This window comes from Bactrocera dorsalis, chromosome 1, assembly GCF_023373825.1.
Source record: "Bactrocera dorsalis isolate Fly_Bdor chromosome 1, ASM2337382v1, whole genome shotgun sequence".
Taxonomy (NCBI): domain Eukaryota; kingdom Metazoa; phylum Arthropoda; class Insecta; order Diptera; family Tephritidae; genus Bactrocera; species Bactrocera dorsalis.
The window spans coordinates 35,066,382-35,084,831 of record NC_064303.1 but is presented as its reverse complement, the minus strand read 5'-3'; the positions used below and the strand labels follow the sequence as shown (position 1 = coordinate 35,084,831).

At 34.2% G+C, this 18,450-nt stretch overlaps 1 protein-coding gene, 1 long non-coding RNA gene and 1 pseudogene across 2 annotated transcripts; all 3 read right to left on the bottom strand.

The window, feature by feature from the left end:
- Positions 1-453: 453 nt before the first annotated feature.
- Positions 454-579, bottom strand: LOC125775994 (small nucleolar RNA U3; annotated as a pseudogene).
- Positions 580-2,814: 2,235 nt separating this feature from the next.
- LOC125775693 (uncharacterized) lies at positions 2,815-3,995 on the bottom strand. Its single transcript, XR_007421298.1, has 3 exons — positions 3,406-3,995; positions 3,171-3,345; positions 2,815-3,093 (listed from the first exon to the last, which is right to left on the bottom strand). It is a non-coding gene; the product is annotated as an uncharacterized LOC125775693 (long non-coding RNA).
- Positions 3,996-5,176: 1,181 nt separating this feature from the next.
- On the bottom strand, positions 5,177-6,109 carry LOC125777453 (uncharacterized). The gene is made up of 2 exons (XM_049452438.1): positions 5,545-6,109; positions 5,177-5,487 (listed from the first exon to the last, which is right to left on the bottom strand). The coding sequence occupies exons 1-2, from the start codon at positions 5,690-5,692 to the stop codon at positions 5,177-5,179; spliced, it is 459 nt and encodes a 152-aa protein (XP_049308395.1). The 5' UTR covers positions 5,693-6,109.
- Positions 6,110-18,450: the final 12,341 nt, after the last annotated feature.

Here is an 18,450-nt window from a genome sequence, read left to right as displayed (position 1 = left end):
ATAGTGTAGACGAGTTGTGAAATAAAGAGTTGTTGAATTAAATTAAACAGTGTTGATTTTATTTGTCAATCCAGAGATACGAACCTAACAAAGTAAACTAGCAAGAGTAAATTCGTAACAATACGATGGTTCTAATAATTTTGTTTAAGTATAGAAATATACGTACCTTGTAGAACATTTGCTTTCGCAATAAATTTATCACAGCAATACATATGCATAATATGTATATACATATACATAACATTGCTGTGATGCCCTGAGAAGTATAGTCTTAATAAATTTATTTTTAATTTTTTGCTTACTAATAGAAATTAAATTTATCACAGCAATATTATGTATATGTTTATGTATATTGCTGTGATAAATTTATTTTCTATTAGTAAGAAAAAAATATTTATTAGTATAGATTTCCAAAAGCACAGAAATGATTCTGTGAATTTATTCATTAAAATCGCCACTCAGAAGTCATTTTATCCCTTGTAAGTGAGCGATTTTCTTAAATCTCACGCTCCCAGATAGAACCATATAACTCGTCCTCGTGGGTCAGTTTCAAAAACCACAGAAATGATTCTGTGTCAAGAATGATAGAAAAGAGATTACGCATTGCGCAGGTCCGTTATACTAAACATACAATTCTGACGTCACACGGCGCAGTAAAAAATTTGACAGCTATAAACTATACTACTCTAACATTCTTGTTTCTTGTTTCTATCATTCTTGATTCTGTGTGATTCTGAAAGGCCAACGCAGAGTATTTCAACCAAAACATACGTAAAATAGTTGAGAAGTCGCAGAAATGAAAGACAAACGAAAGAAGTATAACTTCAATAATGCACAAGCATACAAACATACATATGCGCACACATGTGAATATGTCACCAACCAAAAATTGAAACATTGTTCTACAAAAACAACATAAGCATGGAACATTGTGTTGTGTTGTTGTGTCGGCCGAGCTGTGAAACGAACAAACGATCGCCGATTGTCACCGCTTCGCTTGCTGCTCGCACATCTTCGCAGACAAGGTTGCGTTACATTCATAAGGATGGAGCGAGGTTGCGCAACTTTGCGTTACTTTTATATGGAAGGTTGCGCAACCAGAATCTATCGCAACCTTTTCCGGCGTCGTATAAGAAGTATAACTTCAAAAACTGTAACAAAACTTTATAATTTAAATAGATATTATAAAATGTAATTAAAATTTACCTTCCTCAACAATTTAACGACGTAATATGTCTTTATGTAAAATGGCAACTACAACAGGGTTGCAATTTTATTTTTGCGTGACATTGCACGCTAATATACACGGGTTTTGGTCTGACATATTTCACAGCCCTTGCAAATATTTTTCTGCGTGTGTTTGTTGTTGTACCGTTGTAAATTTGCAATGCTTGCACCGTGCACCGGGTTTTGCAAGAGCAAGAGAATACCCCTATTTATTATACTTTTTGTTATTTGTCTTACATTTTATAAATTTATAGTAGTTACAAAGAAACTTAAAATTGTTAGACAATTTCACAGTTATTACTCACAGTGCAACTTCCTATATATGCGCTCGCTCTCATCTGTAAACATGGTGTGGGAAAATACGTTGCTCTACTTTGTAAATATGGAGTGGTAAAATACGTTGCTCTCACTTCCCTCTTCATGTTAGCCCGCGATGATCCCCTCACCTAGCCCTCAAAATGTGCTCTTTTAATTTCAGGTTTTAATAACCTTTATATTATTTCAGATATTTGTCTTTTATTATCTTTTTCAGATATTAATTATTTTTTTAAATTAAATATATTTTTATTTATACATAAATGCAAACCTACATCAGCCGTCTATTGGGGATATTAGAGCAGGATGGATATACTTTTTTATATGACACTGCTGAATGAGCACAACAAAGATGTATGATCACATGTATACGTCCGTGTGTGGGTAGATTATTCTCTCGGCCTATGGCAAACTACACATGTTTACCCACATACTTACCCACTGATTATTTGGTTTTTTACCGGCTCATGGTTGGCAAGGAAGGCATATAATGCCATAGCATGCGAGAATGATAGAAACAAGATTGCGCAATGACGAGTTCAAATTTTGTTCCTTCTGCGCATCTACGTCACGGTTGACCAACTTTCAATCGGCTGATTTTCAGTTGTTTGTTTTTCTTAGCAATAAGAAGCAATTTTGTATTGCAGGCATACAAAATCATGAATATCATCAAAATTTAACATCAATATACTTAAGTGAATATTAATAAAAGATATCAATATAAGTGAATATTTTATAGTGAACATTTACCTACATATTCATTTAATTGAATTTTCGTTGTATTATTTAAAAAGAGACAATCTTTGCTGTGTTTGTTTCAACCATATACATACATTTATGTAAACAAAAATATTGAATATTTTGTAACCAAGTATCAATTTATTGTTTTATTCAATTTTCTTTTTTTACTAAACATATGTTCAATTATGTTTTTATTTAAGGAACGAATCCTAAAATACATTCTAGCTCTGAAAAATAATTCTTTTATTTTCGAGCTACAATTTACATCAACTGACACACGTTGGAAAATATTACCTGCAAAAATATAATAAACATACATACATGCGTATCAATAAATGGAATAAATTGTTAGTTATTATTATTAGTATAATTAGGATAAAAAACAGTGGTTAGTATGCAAAAACTTAGTTTGTATGTAAGTACATACATATTTGCATTTGTTAATATCAATACATTTTGATATAATAATGTTTTCTGTAGTTTTAGGTTTATAATACTATGTGCGTTTAATATTTTGATAATTACCGGTTAGAGATAAGTAATTTCCTTCCAAATCTGGTGTGTTGTCGACTTCAACTTTGCCTTCTTCTGTGATCGCTCCTTCGCTGTGACCAAGTATATAGGAACGCAGCCTATATTTGAACTCCTGCCTGTGAGGGTGATCGTGAAGACCGCCTTTTGACCTGATTACGCCAAAAAAATTTTCCAAAACGTCCTGGTTCAATCGATAGGTCAAAACGTAATCAATTTTGTGCTCTTGTCATAAGTCATCTAGCAGCAATTTCAAAGCATTATTGCTTTGGAGTATACCTGTCAATCATAAGTAAAATCAAAAACTGTAGAAAATCAACTTATCTAAATATATACATATGTAGCTTGAGTATTACCCTTTTGGAATGGAAGCAAACCTTTTTTACCAATGACTCTCATTGATGAAATCAGCTCCGTCATCTGTTCCACTACATTATTTTGTTTGTTCAAAGCCAAACCGTAGGCGTGCAAGCGTTCCCTCACTCCATCTTTGGGCACCCTGACATTCATTACGTCAAACCAGTCATTTGTCTATAAAATGAATATTTATAATATATGAACATTTTAATTAATATTTTAAATATTACTTACAATTTTGAAAAGTCGATGGCATTCCTCCTAATTTTCGTTATGTAGTAGACCTAAACTAGCCGCTCGAGTTATTGCTTGAGCATTTGTGTGGGAGAACAATTTTGTGGCTAGTTTAACCTTTTGCCTTTCTGCTCCTGTCACACACAAATGTTTCAGGGAAATTTTGTGCGTGATGGACAGCTCGTTGGACGTTAGCGAGAGCAGCTTCACAATTATGTCTTTTCTAACAAATTTTCCATTGATAGTAAAGCCCTTATCCAAAAAAATGATTTCTTTGTAGTTTTATTAAGTGGGGGACATCAGCAAAAACCACAATCCTGTCTCCGTTGTGTGAAAACCAGCAATAGAAAAAAGAGACCACAATTTAAAGTATATCATAATTTAAATAATTGTTTAGTGAATGTACCAAGGTTTCTCCGCATTAATTTCAAGATCACTATATAAGCCTCTATTTGATCCACCCAAATCGCTTACAATGGCAACAATATTGTAACCGCACTTTTTAACGTTTGGCAAAACGCTAAACAATACTTCCTTCGTTATTTTGCAGTCATAATCGAAGAATACAGGCTGTTTCTATTTAAGGTTGGTACGCAGCTCTCAAGTAATTGCTCAAGAAAAAAAATACATTATTTCTCAAGTAATTTTGACAGCTGGTTACGCATTGTGAATGATCCACATTAGCAGAGCAAGAGAGAATAAACAAAGTAAACAAACTTTGTGCGTGTTATGTTTGTATGTGTATGGTAACATAAATATTTTCATTGAGATTTAAGGAATGTTGTTGATGATTGGTAGATTTTATACAACATTTCAAAATGGAATATACTTAATAATAATGATTTCAACTAATTTAGGAGGAATTTGGCGATTACTTCAAATTTCCTTCAAGTAACAATTGTTGATTTGATGTTTCTTCGCAAAACCAGGTTAGCCATATTCACATTTTATTGAAAAAAAAAGTATTAAAAATTAGTACTAGATTTCTTGAGAGCTGCGTACAAGCACAAGTAAATTTATCGCAGGAAAGTTTCTTGACCGTTTCTTAAGCGTTTTTTTATATGAAGTTTTTACGTTTCTTGAGAGCTGCGTACTAAGCTTTACTTATCAAACCTAAGAGAAAAAAGTACATTAGAAAAAATTGACTTCAAGTAAATTAATGAGTTTAATTACCTCTTATCATTGCAACCTGAACATAGTTAACAGGAGGCAATGTCGAATCAGTGGATCTATCGCAGCAGTAACACTTTCTGAACTTCATTTCATCAAAAACTGAGTACACAAATTTTTTGCGCTTGTGTTAGCTCAGTTGCTGCCTTCAACAGTTTCATCTCCGGCTCTATGACACCTGGAGCTACGTCAATTTTTTTTTACCACCATTGCAGAGTGCGCACACCTGGTAGAGGAAAGTTGTTTCTCCTCAAAAGTTTGTACGCTTTTGGGCTCGTTGAATATAGCGTGATCGGCTTAGCTATGTCTTCTTCTTTCCAATTCCACCGTTTGTTTCCATCCCTTCATTTTTCAATCTGTAATAATATGTGTAATGATCTTTAATATATTTTGCAACATACTTTCTAGAATTTCAGCACTTACCTGGCCGTTGGTGAAAATGCAGCTAAGTTTTTGCTCCAAATTTTTTCTATGGAATTCCGCAGTTTTAATAGAAATCTTAAGGCGTTTAATTTCTGCTAACTGCTCGTTTTTTGCACTTATTCAAAGTGCTAACAACACTATTTAGCCTTTGTCTAAAAAGAATTGGAAAAAAACATACTTATGTACTTATGTAAGTAAAAGATACTCGTACTTCATCAATATCAACTAGGATTAACATTTCTGTTTCCATATGCAGTATTTTTTCGTCTTTTTCATCGATGACCTCTTCTTCTGCAGTTTGAGGTGCCACTCCAACGTCGTTTTTTTTAATTACTTCAACAGGGTCGGTATTCTTCCAGATTGTTGTCAACATCTCTTTTTTGGAACGAGACTCCATCCTTTTCTGCCGTTCATTAGCCTCTGCAGGAACAGTGGTTAACGTGGGAAAAGCGCTGGCTAGCAACTTCGTTGGATTCCGCGAACTTAAACCTGCAAGAGCGTTGGGTTATAAAAGTAAAATTATTGTTATCAAAATGCTATAATTACCCATTTCAAACTGCAAATTTATTTCGAAAGCTCCTGGCGCGAAGTGCACTTCACAAACGCACGCATTTTTAACGTTAATTTTATCCGTCCGATTCGTAGCACTATTTTTACCATTGTTATTATTACAACCGAACACTGCACAACGCATTTAAAAAATATAGAATTTAACAATTAATACAACACTTGAAAACACAATTCGAATTCACTTTCATTAGCGCGGGCGAATACTAAGTCAACCGTGACGACAGCAAGAACAGCTGACTGAAAGCAAACATGCGCATTGCGTAATCTTTTTCCCTATCATTCTTGATTGCAGAAAAATAAGTTATTTTATATTCAATTTTTAACAGCGAAAAATGTATACAAATACAACTCTCTCACATACTTATACAACCAGAGAATTTGAAGGGAAATAAACCCTACCAACCACATCTATCCTCTTGTGTCAAATATTTAAATACAACTACACATTTTTTCTCTATGCACTAACACCAACGCACATTTTCGGGTTATTTTTTGTTTACCTAAATGCGATGAAAAAGTTTCTTTCATTTCTTCATTTATTTGAATGAATGCGAAGGAGAAAACATAATTGTCAATAGTGCCAAAAGAAAATCCCCAAAAGTGTAATAAAAAAACGATTGAAAGACGCATGTCATTCGTGCTCGTACAACAAGAAAAAGTAAGTGAATTTTACGTAATTTGTTTTTTCTTAAATAATTGCAAATAATTATTTCATTTGTTTTTATAGCATTGGAAATCAGAATGGATTGGAAAAAAAGTAGAAGCAGCAGCAATATCATCAGAAGCAGCAAATAAGTATCAATTGTTAAGTAAGTATGTGAAAAAAGTGTGTGTTGTTTGAAATTGGAGTGCGCAGTCCAATATAATACGCAAAAATAAATACATACATACATATGTACATATGTAAATGTACATATGTATGTATGTATTTTATGCTTTTAAGGCGGCCTGCACAATCCAATATAATATGTGAAAACAAATGTTTGTTTTATATAATGATCAAATAATATTTATCTTTTCTTTCAGATATTATTATTTTTATTTAATTATTCTTTCTTTTCAGATTTTATCACTATTTTTATTACTTAATCTTTGCTTTCAGATATTATTGTCATTTTAATAAATTAATATTTCTTTTTTTTTAAGATATTACAAATTCAATGTAATTATTATTTATTTTGAGGTTTTAACAACCTTTATTATATTTCAGGTGTTTAAACTTATACCCAATTTATTGGGGAACACACACCATAAAGCATAGAGAGGGTGCAATTGAATTCTGTGTGAAGTTTGATTGGGCGGCTAACAGAGCTAATAGATTTGTAGTAAGGAATTCACCATTTTCGCTGCTATTTAGCAGAAATGAGCACATTTTTGGCAGAAATATACATATGTATGTATGTAAAACGACTGAATTCATGCGAGAATAAATAAAGAGAAAAGCTTTGTAGAAGAATATACAAAGTCACACAGAGAATGTAAAAAAGCATTCTCTGAGTCACATATGGATGGTTATTTTGTATTATATGAACCACTAGCTTTTACCTGCGACTTTGGCCGCATAAGTTTTTTCGTTTTCTCCCGGCTGTAAGTCCTCCTGCAACAATGTCCCACTATCGCGTTCCGGTCCTTAACTTCACATTAAAATTTCTTCAAAAGCAACCTCAGCACATAATGGATAAATCCGAATGTTTCCTTCTTCTTTACTGGCGTAGACACCGCTTACGCGATTATAGCCGAGTCAACAACAGCCTCTCATCCGAGGTTGGTTGAAACTTTTCACTGTGGGTGTTTTTTTACGTGGCGTGTCTCAAACCCAGCGCACAACCCTATGCAGGGGTTTGTTTCCCCTTCTCACTTTAGCTCGCCTTCAAACGGATGTTCTTAGGCTACCCAGAGGATACTTGGTCAAAGGCCGGAAGTCGTGAGCTGATTGAGTCATATGCAAAAGAATCGTTTCTGGGCACTCCCAAGTGAATGGTGATCAGAGAACTTTCCTCACTTGCGTGAACTTCTACACATGACTCCATCCTCCAAAAGAACCCGAAATATAAAAAGTAAATAATATAAATCAGTTTAAAAGACTACTAACTACCTACCAGCCAACCCCCGATGTTAGACAGTGTGACATCCGCAACATCGTCTGCGTAGGAAGTACTAACTTAATGTAAGTAATATAATAATGTAGGAAGCTAAAAATAATAGGCCTTATAACTGTAGTACATTTTTGTAAACTATGTTCTTGTTTTTCCCTCTCTGGCCAACACATGGCGATTCTGTGGACTGGAAACACGTGAGCAAGCCACATATAATAGTCCGTGAGAAAAACAACTCTTTTCTAAATTAATGCCGGCTACTTTTAATGTTTGCACCTGAGCTTTATTTATCGTCATAGCGAATGCGATTTTCAGCGGAAACTGTAATCGCTTACACTGGAATGGCAAATCTGTCGGAATTATGAGTATACGAGGGATTAAAACATTCTCTTCTTTTGCCATTCCAGTCATAATGATTGCTTTTACAATATTGCGACCGAAGTGTGTTACTTACAACCGTGTGCCATTACCCGTACACAGTCTTGATGCATCTAAATTCCGCATTAAAAGGACAGGAACGCCTACTTTCAGCCTCAGTTTGTGTGAAGGTACTTCCGACAGGTCTAAAGAATTAAGAAATTCTACAGGGTATGATGTTACTTGTTCAGTATCCATTACAGTGTCTACAGAAAAAACTCAACAATATCATTTCCCACGCGTGACATAATTTGCTCGTTTATCTGTCCCACCATATTATTCGGCGGCGCTAAAATTGCTTTTTCACATAACCATTCTCTATTCCTCATCTTAGTTAGCAGTTCGCTATAGACGAAGTTATTTAGATCATCTGGATTGTGCACAACATTGCAGAATTCACAATCCAATGTTATCATGCCATTACCATCCTTGCCCAACAATCTTCTCCAATTTTAAGAAGAGCAGCAGCATATTTTGCAGATTATACATCATTGTCATCTCATATTTGTAGACAGACTAAACGTTTTTACGGGCCTCCAGGAGCATCCAAAAATAGCAAACCACCTTCGCCATCTTCGATTTTTTTTGACAACATTGTCAAATACTAACCTTTGTTCTGGGTTCAAACGTGGAACAGACTCTGTTAATTGTTGTTTTAAGGAAGCAGTATCGTAATCTAGTTCCCGTGTTAAATCTCTTCTGATTTCCTCGGTTCTCTGTGGTCTGTTCATTCCATAATCTGATAAATCCTTTCCAGAAATTGTTTTAACCTGGTCTTCAATTTTTGTCATACCCTCATTGTAAATCACTGTACGTGACATTGGGATTTTTCTCTTGTAATCTGTGCAATATATCGTCCGTCATGTCATATTTGTATTTAACCTACAATTGTTGAGGATTTGAAATACCACATGTCGCTACTAATACTGCAAATAGCTCTCTCATCTAGCCTGCCGATCTACATTGAGCAGCTTCTTCCAGTGTCACATCCCAATGGTTATCCGTGGTCGTTGTGAACGGTCTCTTTCACTAACATGCGAGGAAATTTTTTTGTGCATTTTCAGAAAAAAATCTGCCTTCGGACAAGTATCTTCTGTAAAACAAAAGAATGTTGTTTGAGACATTTTCATATGCACCTTTTTTAGAGCGAAAACCCGACTAAAGGTGCATTTTTCCTTTAAATTTGGGTTAGGTAAGCAATATCTAAAAAGTCCCACAGAGTCCCAGTTCCAAACCACTACAGAAATGTTACATAATTTGTTTTCAACGAACTGTGAAAAAATCAGCTGCCCATACCTGCCCTACTGGGAGTTATAGCGATTTTAGTATATCAGTCTCAGTATTTATTCCATAGAAATAGAACGGAAATTCTCGGAATCACTTATTGAATAATTTAATCATATTGGTTTTCGGGTGACTTTCCGTCATCCCACGTCAAATTTTTTTTATTTTCAGACCGGTTTAGGCTAATCGCCATCTTTTCTTTTTTGTCACTAATTAGTCCGCATGTGTGTCCATCTTTATATAGTGTTTTCTTTTAGCTTGTGGTGGTACCTTTCTCTCTCTCTGTTGTTTTACTATTTTATTCTCTCTCTTTCTCCCCCTTTGTTTTTACGTCTAGGTAGGTGGGTGAAATAATCCGTTATTGCGCGCTTATTTGTATTGTTTTTATTTTGTGGTTTCCCTTCATTTTCTACATTTAATTGCTTTCTGATGCGTTTTTCATATTAGTGTTTTAATGGTTCGAATATTACATCAGAATATATAATTATAACTTTGACAGTCAAGAATTATGGAATACATTAAAATTTCCTATCAGGAACTGCATGAGTTGACAGAACAGAGTAAAACTAGAAACGTGGAGGATGTTTTGGAATTGCTTGATCATGAGCATGGAGTGAAAAGTAGTTTAATATTTCCAAACATAAAAGATAAATTGAAAAAGTTTGTCAACAAGTACAATACACGTCTTCAAGAGTTTAACAGGATGTATGAACGGCTTGGAGCTACGAGGCTATATTGAAGTTGGAAATCATCCAACTACTTCAAAACGAAAACCCGAACCTAAGGAATTTACATTATGCTGTGAGAAAACAAAGAAGAAAAGAAGTATGGAACTAATGGAAACAGAAGAGGTTTCTACAGATTTAATTAAATACACAACTGAAAAATTGAGAAAAGAGGAAGAAGGGGATATAAAGGCAGCTTTGGCTTTCTTCATGGACATGAAACTCAGCGTTTATCAGTGGCAAAAGTTAAAAGAATATCATGAAAAATACAATTACTTTTCTAGTTACAGAAAACTTTTAGAGGAGAAAAAGAAATGTTATCCAGAGGATGTCGAGGTAACTGAAAAGTCTGCTTCAGTCAAACTACAATCTCTTTTGGATCACACCGCGAATAGAATACTGGAATCCCAATCAATTGACCACCTTCAAGCATATGCAGAGAAATTAATGTTATTGATTAGCAAATGGGGTATGGATGGATCTTCAGCACATAGCCAGTATAAACAAAACTTTACTGACAATACAGCAACTGATAGTAGCTTGTTCACTATATCTATGGTTCCTTTAGTTCTTTCATGCAATAAAGAACAAGTATGGGAGAATCCAACACCATCATCAACCAGATATTGCAGGCCCCCCTCACGCCCCCTTATTGGAAAGAGGAAGGATCGAACTTTTTAATAAACCCCCCCTCGACCCCCTAGAGCTCCTATAGACCTGTAGGGAGCCCTTTGAAAATGACCAAAAATCAGTGGTTTTGCTCATTTTTCCATACAAACTGAAAGCAATGCAACCCAGCCAACATTTTTGTATGGACAAGAAAATGTTTCAGTGCAATGTATATACTTACATATTTAATTGCATCTATTAATGATTCAAAAGGATCTTTTCCTTGTTTCTGAATAGATCGCCGCCACATATATTCGACGATGACGTCGGCGAAGTTGGCGGTGTGATTATAATTGTCTTTGTAGAAAAAACGTTTCACAACGCGCCACACAGTGGGGCCGCTTCATACAAGCCGCGGCAAAAAATAGAAGGAATCGAGGTAGGGCTTTGAAATTTGGCACACATCTCTCATATTGCCAAATTAGATTAAAAAAAAAAATTTGTTAAAATCCGCCCACAACCACGCCCACCTCCCATATAACACAAAAATCAAAAATCATCCTACAGTAACGAAATTTTCTACAGTGTAATATTTTGTAAATATAAGCTTGTCCAGAAAAAATAAAGCAAATCCGCCCACAATTACGCCCATCTCCCATATAATATAATCACAAAAGTTGCAATATTTTCGCTGTTATCACTTGCAGTTGCAGTAGATTAAAATGCTAATTACTCATGAATTGGCTTATGCTTTTTGATAAGTGTGATTTCTTAGATCTAAGAAGTCGGTGAAAAGATATAGCGAGCCTATAGCCTGTTGTAGTAGAGGTTGGCTCGCCCAAGATGAGCGAGACGAGTTGAAAAAGTAAAATGAAAAATTAAGTAACCAGTTGATTTTTTAACTTTTAATAATTTAATTATACACAGTATTCAATTTTTTGGGACATTATATAACTTGTTTTAACAGGAATATCTTACACAGAGTACACCTATACAGGGTGATCATTTATATGACCTCCACCTAGAGGCGTAATTGCAGATAGTTGGAAAAAGTTACAATTAGAAAAGTTGTAGAGGCTTTTATCTGTTATATCTATCAATCTTTATTGATTTACCTTCTACCTGCAATTAAGCCACTTTTCATAGCAAGAATGGCTATAGAAAAATAATTAATAATAACTGTTATTTATTAATATTTTTCAGAGAATATTTACGATATAATGTATTAAATATTTACTTAACACTATCAATCGCTTTCATTTTATGTTGATTATAATGAATAGTAATAAATTCTTAAATCTAATATAGTTGAACAAAACGATAACATGTAATAAACAAATTTAAGATTATAAATACGTTCTCATTTACTAAGTTTGAGATTTAATTTAAAAGTAGTCCTTTTGCATCTTCTAATAGATCTATGTGTTTTATTACAGTTGTAACTCTTACACTTGATAAAAGTGGATCAGAAGTAACTAAGAGTCTCTTTAAAATATCTTCATTAGTTGAAGTTCGACTGCATTTCCTTGCGTAACGAAGGCGATAGTTTCTATAATCCTTGTTACGAGCCTCCTGCGCCTCTTCAGAAAGATTACCGATAGGGAGAAAAGAACTTCTAATTATGCTTTCGCCATGTACCAGCATCTTATGTATTGTCACTGGCATATAATACCAGTTATACGTCCCAACAAATAGTCTAGCCGTATCTAAAGCATACTTTCCATATTTTACTGGGTCTATGCTCTCACCACAAGTAATTACTTCAAGTATTGTAGCCAGTCGTTTGATTAATTCCAGGTCAACCCCAGTTACCTCTGAAACTACCTCGGGATTTTTAAAAAATTTTCTAGACGTATTTCCAGTATTTGTTGTGCCTAAACCCTGTTGAACATGGTCAACCCTAATACCCAATCTTTGGCGTAATTCTGTCTGAATCCTTTTCTTGTTTTCTTCTTTAAGTGGCTTGGTTTCCGCATTAGTAGACCACCTTTTAAAAGTTAAATTATACCCAATATGTAAAATAAATTCCATTGTTTTTATTCTAGCATGTAAGGGAGAAATTCCCAACTTAACTGCTTCCTGATTGCATGATTTTTTGACGACGGATTCTAGGTTGTTCATTTCTTTAGGGCTTGCATTACATATGTAACAGACAGATGATGCTTTACAACCAGTTGCTGCTTGAGCTATTTTTGTGTCTATCATGGTAAATAAAAGATTGTGACGTATTTCAATAACCTTGTCCTTTATAGTCACAAATGTTGGCAATATGTTGCTTATGGTTTCCTGCATCTTTTCGACAATTTCTTTGGTATGGTTTGCGGTTTCCTTGGCATATTCAAATTGAATCGGCCGACAAAACTTTGTGGAAGAAGGTCTAAAGTTCTTCCATAACGTGTCTGTTTTGTCTATAGTTTTAAGCACTAAAGGCACCATAGATACCATAAATAAATTTGCATCAGATATACCATCAAATTCGTTAGGTATGAACTGGTTGTATTGACTTTGATTTGACGAACCGTCACAACCCCATTTCGATGTTAGAGTCATTATTTCTGGAACATGAGCTAGATTTGTGAAGTTCCCGGCGGCCAAAATAATTCTTTTAGCTGTGTGATCAAGTAAACTTTGCAAATCAACTTGTGCAGATATTGGTGTAATAGTAATATTTTCCGGGTAACAATGCTTTTTTTCCTCCCGAACTCTATAATACGGTGGCAACACATCACATCCGAAATCTTTAAGCACATTTCGAACAACTTCATACTGATGCTTTGATAACTGTGCATCAACTAACATCGCCAACGCTTTTTGAGAATCTAAGTTTGTCTTCTTAATAGCTGCTGATCCAGCCGCGGCCTTTAATTCTTCTTGAGAGTACGTATCTCGAAGTTGTTGGACCTTGTAACGTTTAGCCGTTGACTACAGTCTTCAAATTTCTTTACCGGTCGTCCAGCAATTAAACTACGTTTATTTGAAGTCCCGGGTAATAATTTATCAACCATCTCGATAGTAAAATTCTTATCCAGCCATACAGAATGATTTTTAAATAGTAGGTTTTTTTTCCTCTGGCACTGGTTCCATTTTGAATTGAATGAAGTTATGTACCTTTTTTTAATTTGTTCTAAAATCAACTTCACCTTATCTTCACTAAAAGAAGGGAATTTATCCCTCAAAAACTGCGTCAACATATCACTTTTTCGCCCGCAACGAATAAATTCTTCAGTAAGCTGTCGATTACTTATTGAAACGAATGACATTTTGCAAATATTATTTGCAATATATATTTATACAAATAACACTTGTTATAAACTGTTAGATTTTTATTAAACAACGAATTTCGAAATTACACAAACGCTTCTTTAAATTATCAATATGTGAAGACGCGCAATAAATTAAACAATTGCGTCCGTTGTCACAACAACCGTTCATAGCTATCTTTGATCCTTATCCGCACGTATCCGCAGTTCATTTTTATACTCTCGCAACAAATTTGCTAAAGAGAGTATTATAGTTTTGTTCACATAACGGTTGTTTGTAAGTCCTAAAACTAAAAGTGTCAGATATAGGGTTATATATACCAAAGTGATCAGGGTGACGAGTAGAATTGAAATCCGGATGTCTGTCTGTCCGTCCGTCCGTCTGTGCAAGCTGTAACTTGAGTAAAAATTGAGATATCGTGATAAAACTTGGTACACGTATTTCTTGGCTCCATAAGAAGGTTAAGTTCGAAGATGGGCAAAATCGCCCCACTGCCACGCCCACAAAATGGCGGAAACCGAAATCCTATAAAGTGCCATAACTAAGCCATAAATAAAGATATTAGAGTGAAATTTGGCACAAAGGTGATGAAGCTAAAAGCAAGTGCATTACATCTTGATTTGTAGAAATTCTGTCGCATTTTCTAGAATGATTAAGCCTATATTTCTTGTAATCTTTACTTTATGTATCGTCATTGGCATATAGTAAAATTCATAAAGGCTGACATATAACCTCGCAGTTTTCATGCAATAAATTTCAAATTTTTGAGGATCTATTGCTGCTTGACTATTGATTGTATTTAATATTATTTTAAATTTCTGCAATATCACAATATTTTATTTCTTTTGCCATTTCAAAATTTCGTGTTTTGTTAACTTTTTTTCACCCGTTTGCACTTCTCTCGGTATCACATACGACACATACGAACACTAAACCCTTTGAGGGTTTTACTATACTGACCTAGTACCATCACCCCGACCTGGAATTTCTCACCCCCCAGATTAGCTGTTGTACTGTGTAATTAGTTCAAATAATATAAGGCATCTAAACTAGTATTTTGTTGTTGTTGTATAACGAGAGACAACTCCAAAAAATAACAACAAAGCAACAAACCGAACAATAAAAAAAAAAAAAAAAACAAAACAACGAAAAAAAAAAATTCCAACAGACAAGGTTATAGCTATCTTTGATCCTTATCCGCACGTATCCGCACATATGCGCAGTTTTTTTTTCGTTATCATATTCCTTAAAGTGTACATCAAATATTAGGACTAACTAGACCATGTAGGTACATGTAGCTAATTGTCAAATCTATAATTTTTATGTAAAAGTGTTTAAAAAATGGTTTTATTTTAAAACTTTGTCAAAATTGACATGAATTAGGCCTATGAAATGAAAATAATTATTTTATAATATATTATAATATATATTAGGCTACACTTTAAAGTCACTTCTTATTGCATAAAACGTCGAAATCCCTTACTTCTGTACTCATATATTTCTCAATATTTTTCACAATTTTCAAGAGATTTTTTTGTTTATTTGACTTTAAAAATACGTTGTTATGTCAGTGAAATGGCAATTCGCAAATAAGTGATAAATTAAACTATATTCATTGTCTAGAAAGACTACTGGAATGAGATTTTGTTAAAATTAGATAGTTAAAAATTACATATTTTTGCCGCCGATTACCCATTGTGCGCCATTGTGACTCAATCCGCTGCATATGAACCCCGTCTTCGGAAACGAAAGGGTTGTTGTCGCCACTATGGTTCACTTTTTGGTGGACGTACCCAAAATTTGGTAGTGTGTCATATGCCCGCCAGCAGTCCGTCCGAATTATACTTCCTTCAGCCATGTGCTTCTGGATCAAAGGAATTAAAATGTCCGCCGTTCGAAGATTGTCAGGACACACATAGGGATTTCCGTGGCTGAAATTCAAAAATGGCATGTTGTCTGATTTGAATGAAAATTTCACAGTTTGTTACCAACTATCTATACATTATTTTCCCAAAGTTTTAGGATTTTATCTGCATTAGTTTTTTGTCCAGAACTGCTCAAAGTTGGTGAATGTAATTTGGACGTCAAAATTTCAATGTTCTTCAAATTCAAAGTGGTGCATCTTTTTAGCGCTGTCTACCGCTGTCGACATACATATACCGAATTAAAGCCTGAAGTCTCAGCTAAACGATAAAAAAAAATTCAGCTGCCCCAAATTACCCCCTTGAAAAAAACAATGAGATACTCTAAAATGGCAAGTTACCGCCCAAAAGTATGCAATATATAGCGTACTTTATAAACTTTGAATGCAATTGTTTTTGGCACTGATTTCTTAACAGTTTGTTGATATTTTTACCGTAATATTGAATATTGTTGAACAACAATATTGATCAAATTACATTAAATTAGAATGTCACGAAGATGTAAAAAAGTTGCTAAAAGAGACTTGATAAAAGAGAATTTAGTTGTATAGGAGGTGGGCGTAAAAGTGGGCGGATACTGTTGAAATTTAACACCAACATATGTATATAATGTCATAAAAATGCTATGTACCAAAAATCAGTGCTGTAGGTCAAAAATTAAGTTTCACCTTATATGGGAGGTGGGCGTAAAATAGGGGGCGTGATTTTGATTTTTTCATTTTTTTCTTGATTGGAATCCAAAACAATGATGTACCAAATGTCATTGTCCTGCGACAACTCCTTATATTTTTAGCCGCAGTATGCACTAGCAGAAACCTACTTATGTGGGACATACTTCGAGGCGTATGTCCTCGCTACCATCTTCAATCATCCCAAGGGCCCAGTGTCCCTCTACGCGCCTGACTAAAATGTAAAAAAAACCTAATTAGATTTAAATTCATTGTATAAGGAAATAGTATTACCTTTGTTGTACTTCCGCCGCCCAAATTTACATTCGTCGAACAGTTTTTCCCGGACCACCAATTTTTCCTTGTTCATATTGGTGGTCCAACTGGTATATTAACACGGCCTCTCGGCAATAACTATACCAGTCTGATATGTTGCAGATGACAAAGTTTTCCCCTCATTCGTATAGTCCTCGCGCAATATTTGTTCGCAGGACATACGACATGCAAAGCAGTACATCAAAAAGTATACTCGAGGGACACTGATGCGAACATTTTCAAACCATGTCCCGATGCTTATTGAAACACGTGGCTTTTTTGTGCACGAGCCCCTGTAGCGCACAAAATAGCCAAATTTGCCCCCTTTCCGAATGGTCTTTGGAACCTTGTGTACAGGGCACAATTGCTCCCTGGGTATTAAACCGTTTTCCTCCGCAAAACGGACTCCTTGCTCATGCGTGCGCAGCTCGGTGCCAACACGCATAATACTCCACTTAACCCGTGTGGACCGCGTTCCTAAAAAAAAAAAATAATAATTTCCAATATTAGAATATCTTATTACTTATTATTATTACTCACCATTTGCAATTTCGCACATTGTTTTATAATATTTTTATTTTTAATAACGCCGAATAACACGGAAAACGTATTTTGCACAACGCCAAATTTTTAAATATGGGTAAACATATGAAAAGTACCGTTATGCTTCCCAGCACACATATTAGATGGTATATTGACATCGTTAATAAATATAAAGCCTTAATTTGTCTTATACTTAAATTTGTAAAATAATGCTTCACCGGGATTTCCTCCACAGTATTTTAGCATTTCATTCCTTTCATAAAAAATTGCGACTGTGATGAATTCATATTCATTAAAGCTATGAATTTTCTTCAATTTTAGATAAGTATAAATTGGTTAACATATAAAAAGTTAATTTATCTTTAAACGGGTAATATTCATGTACAAATTAAATTGATTACAGAAACCTCAATGCTGTAGTAAAGCCAATTATAAAACTTTTAATCTTAAAATTGCATTAATTTACAAAGTAATTTAAAAAAACTTATAAAAAGTATTTTATAAGTAACGAAATATTTTTAAAAGTATGTTTTCGTTTACTTTAAATAGCTTCTATTGGGTATCCTTATATTGAAAAAAACGTTCAGAGAATACATTTAGTGCGACTTTAAAAATGTGCGTCTTAAAAAATAACAAATCATTTACATTAATTTGTGTACGAAACTGTTACAAATCAGTTTACTAATACTTAATAAAAATTAAAGATGTCTGTGTCAAAAAGAACCAAAATGAGTTATGTGTGGCAATTTTTTAAAGAAGTGGATGCTGTTTTCGCAAAATGTGATATTTTGCCCTTCTTTTCCATTTAATGTAAATATTTTTAACACTATTTAATTTTATCTTTTATGTATATACTTTGTATTTGGTGATTTTCTAAAAATGAATTTACTATGTTAATTTCTGTTTATTCTAATAAATACATATCGCTCATTTGCTGCAAGACCGGTATAAGTCAAAAAAATCGATTCGCCAGAAAATGCGTTTAAAGTTTTCAACTTACTACAACTTTACACGGTGACTCCAACCTTACACCTCTTCTCAA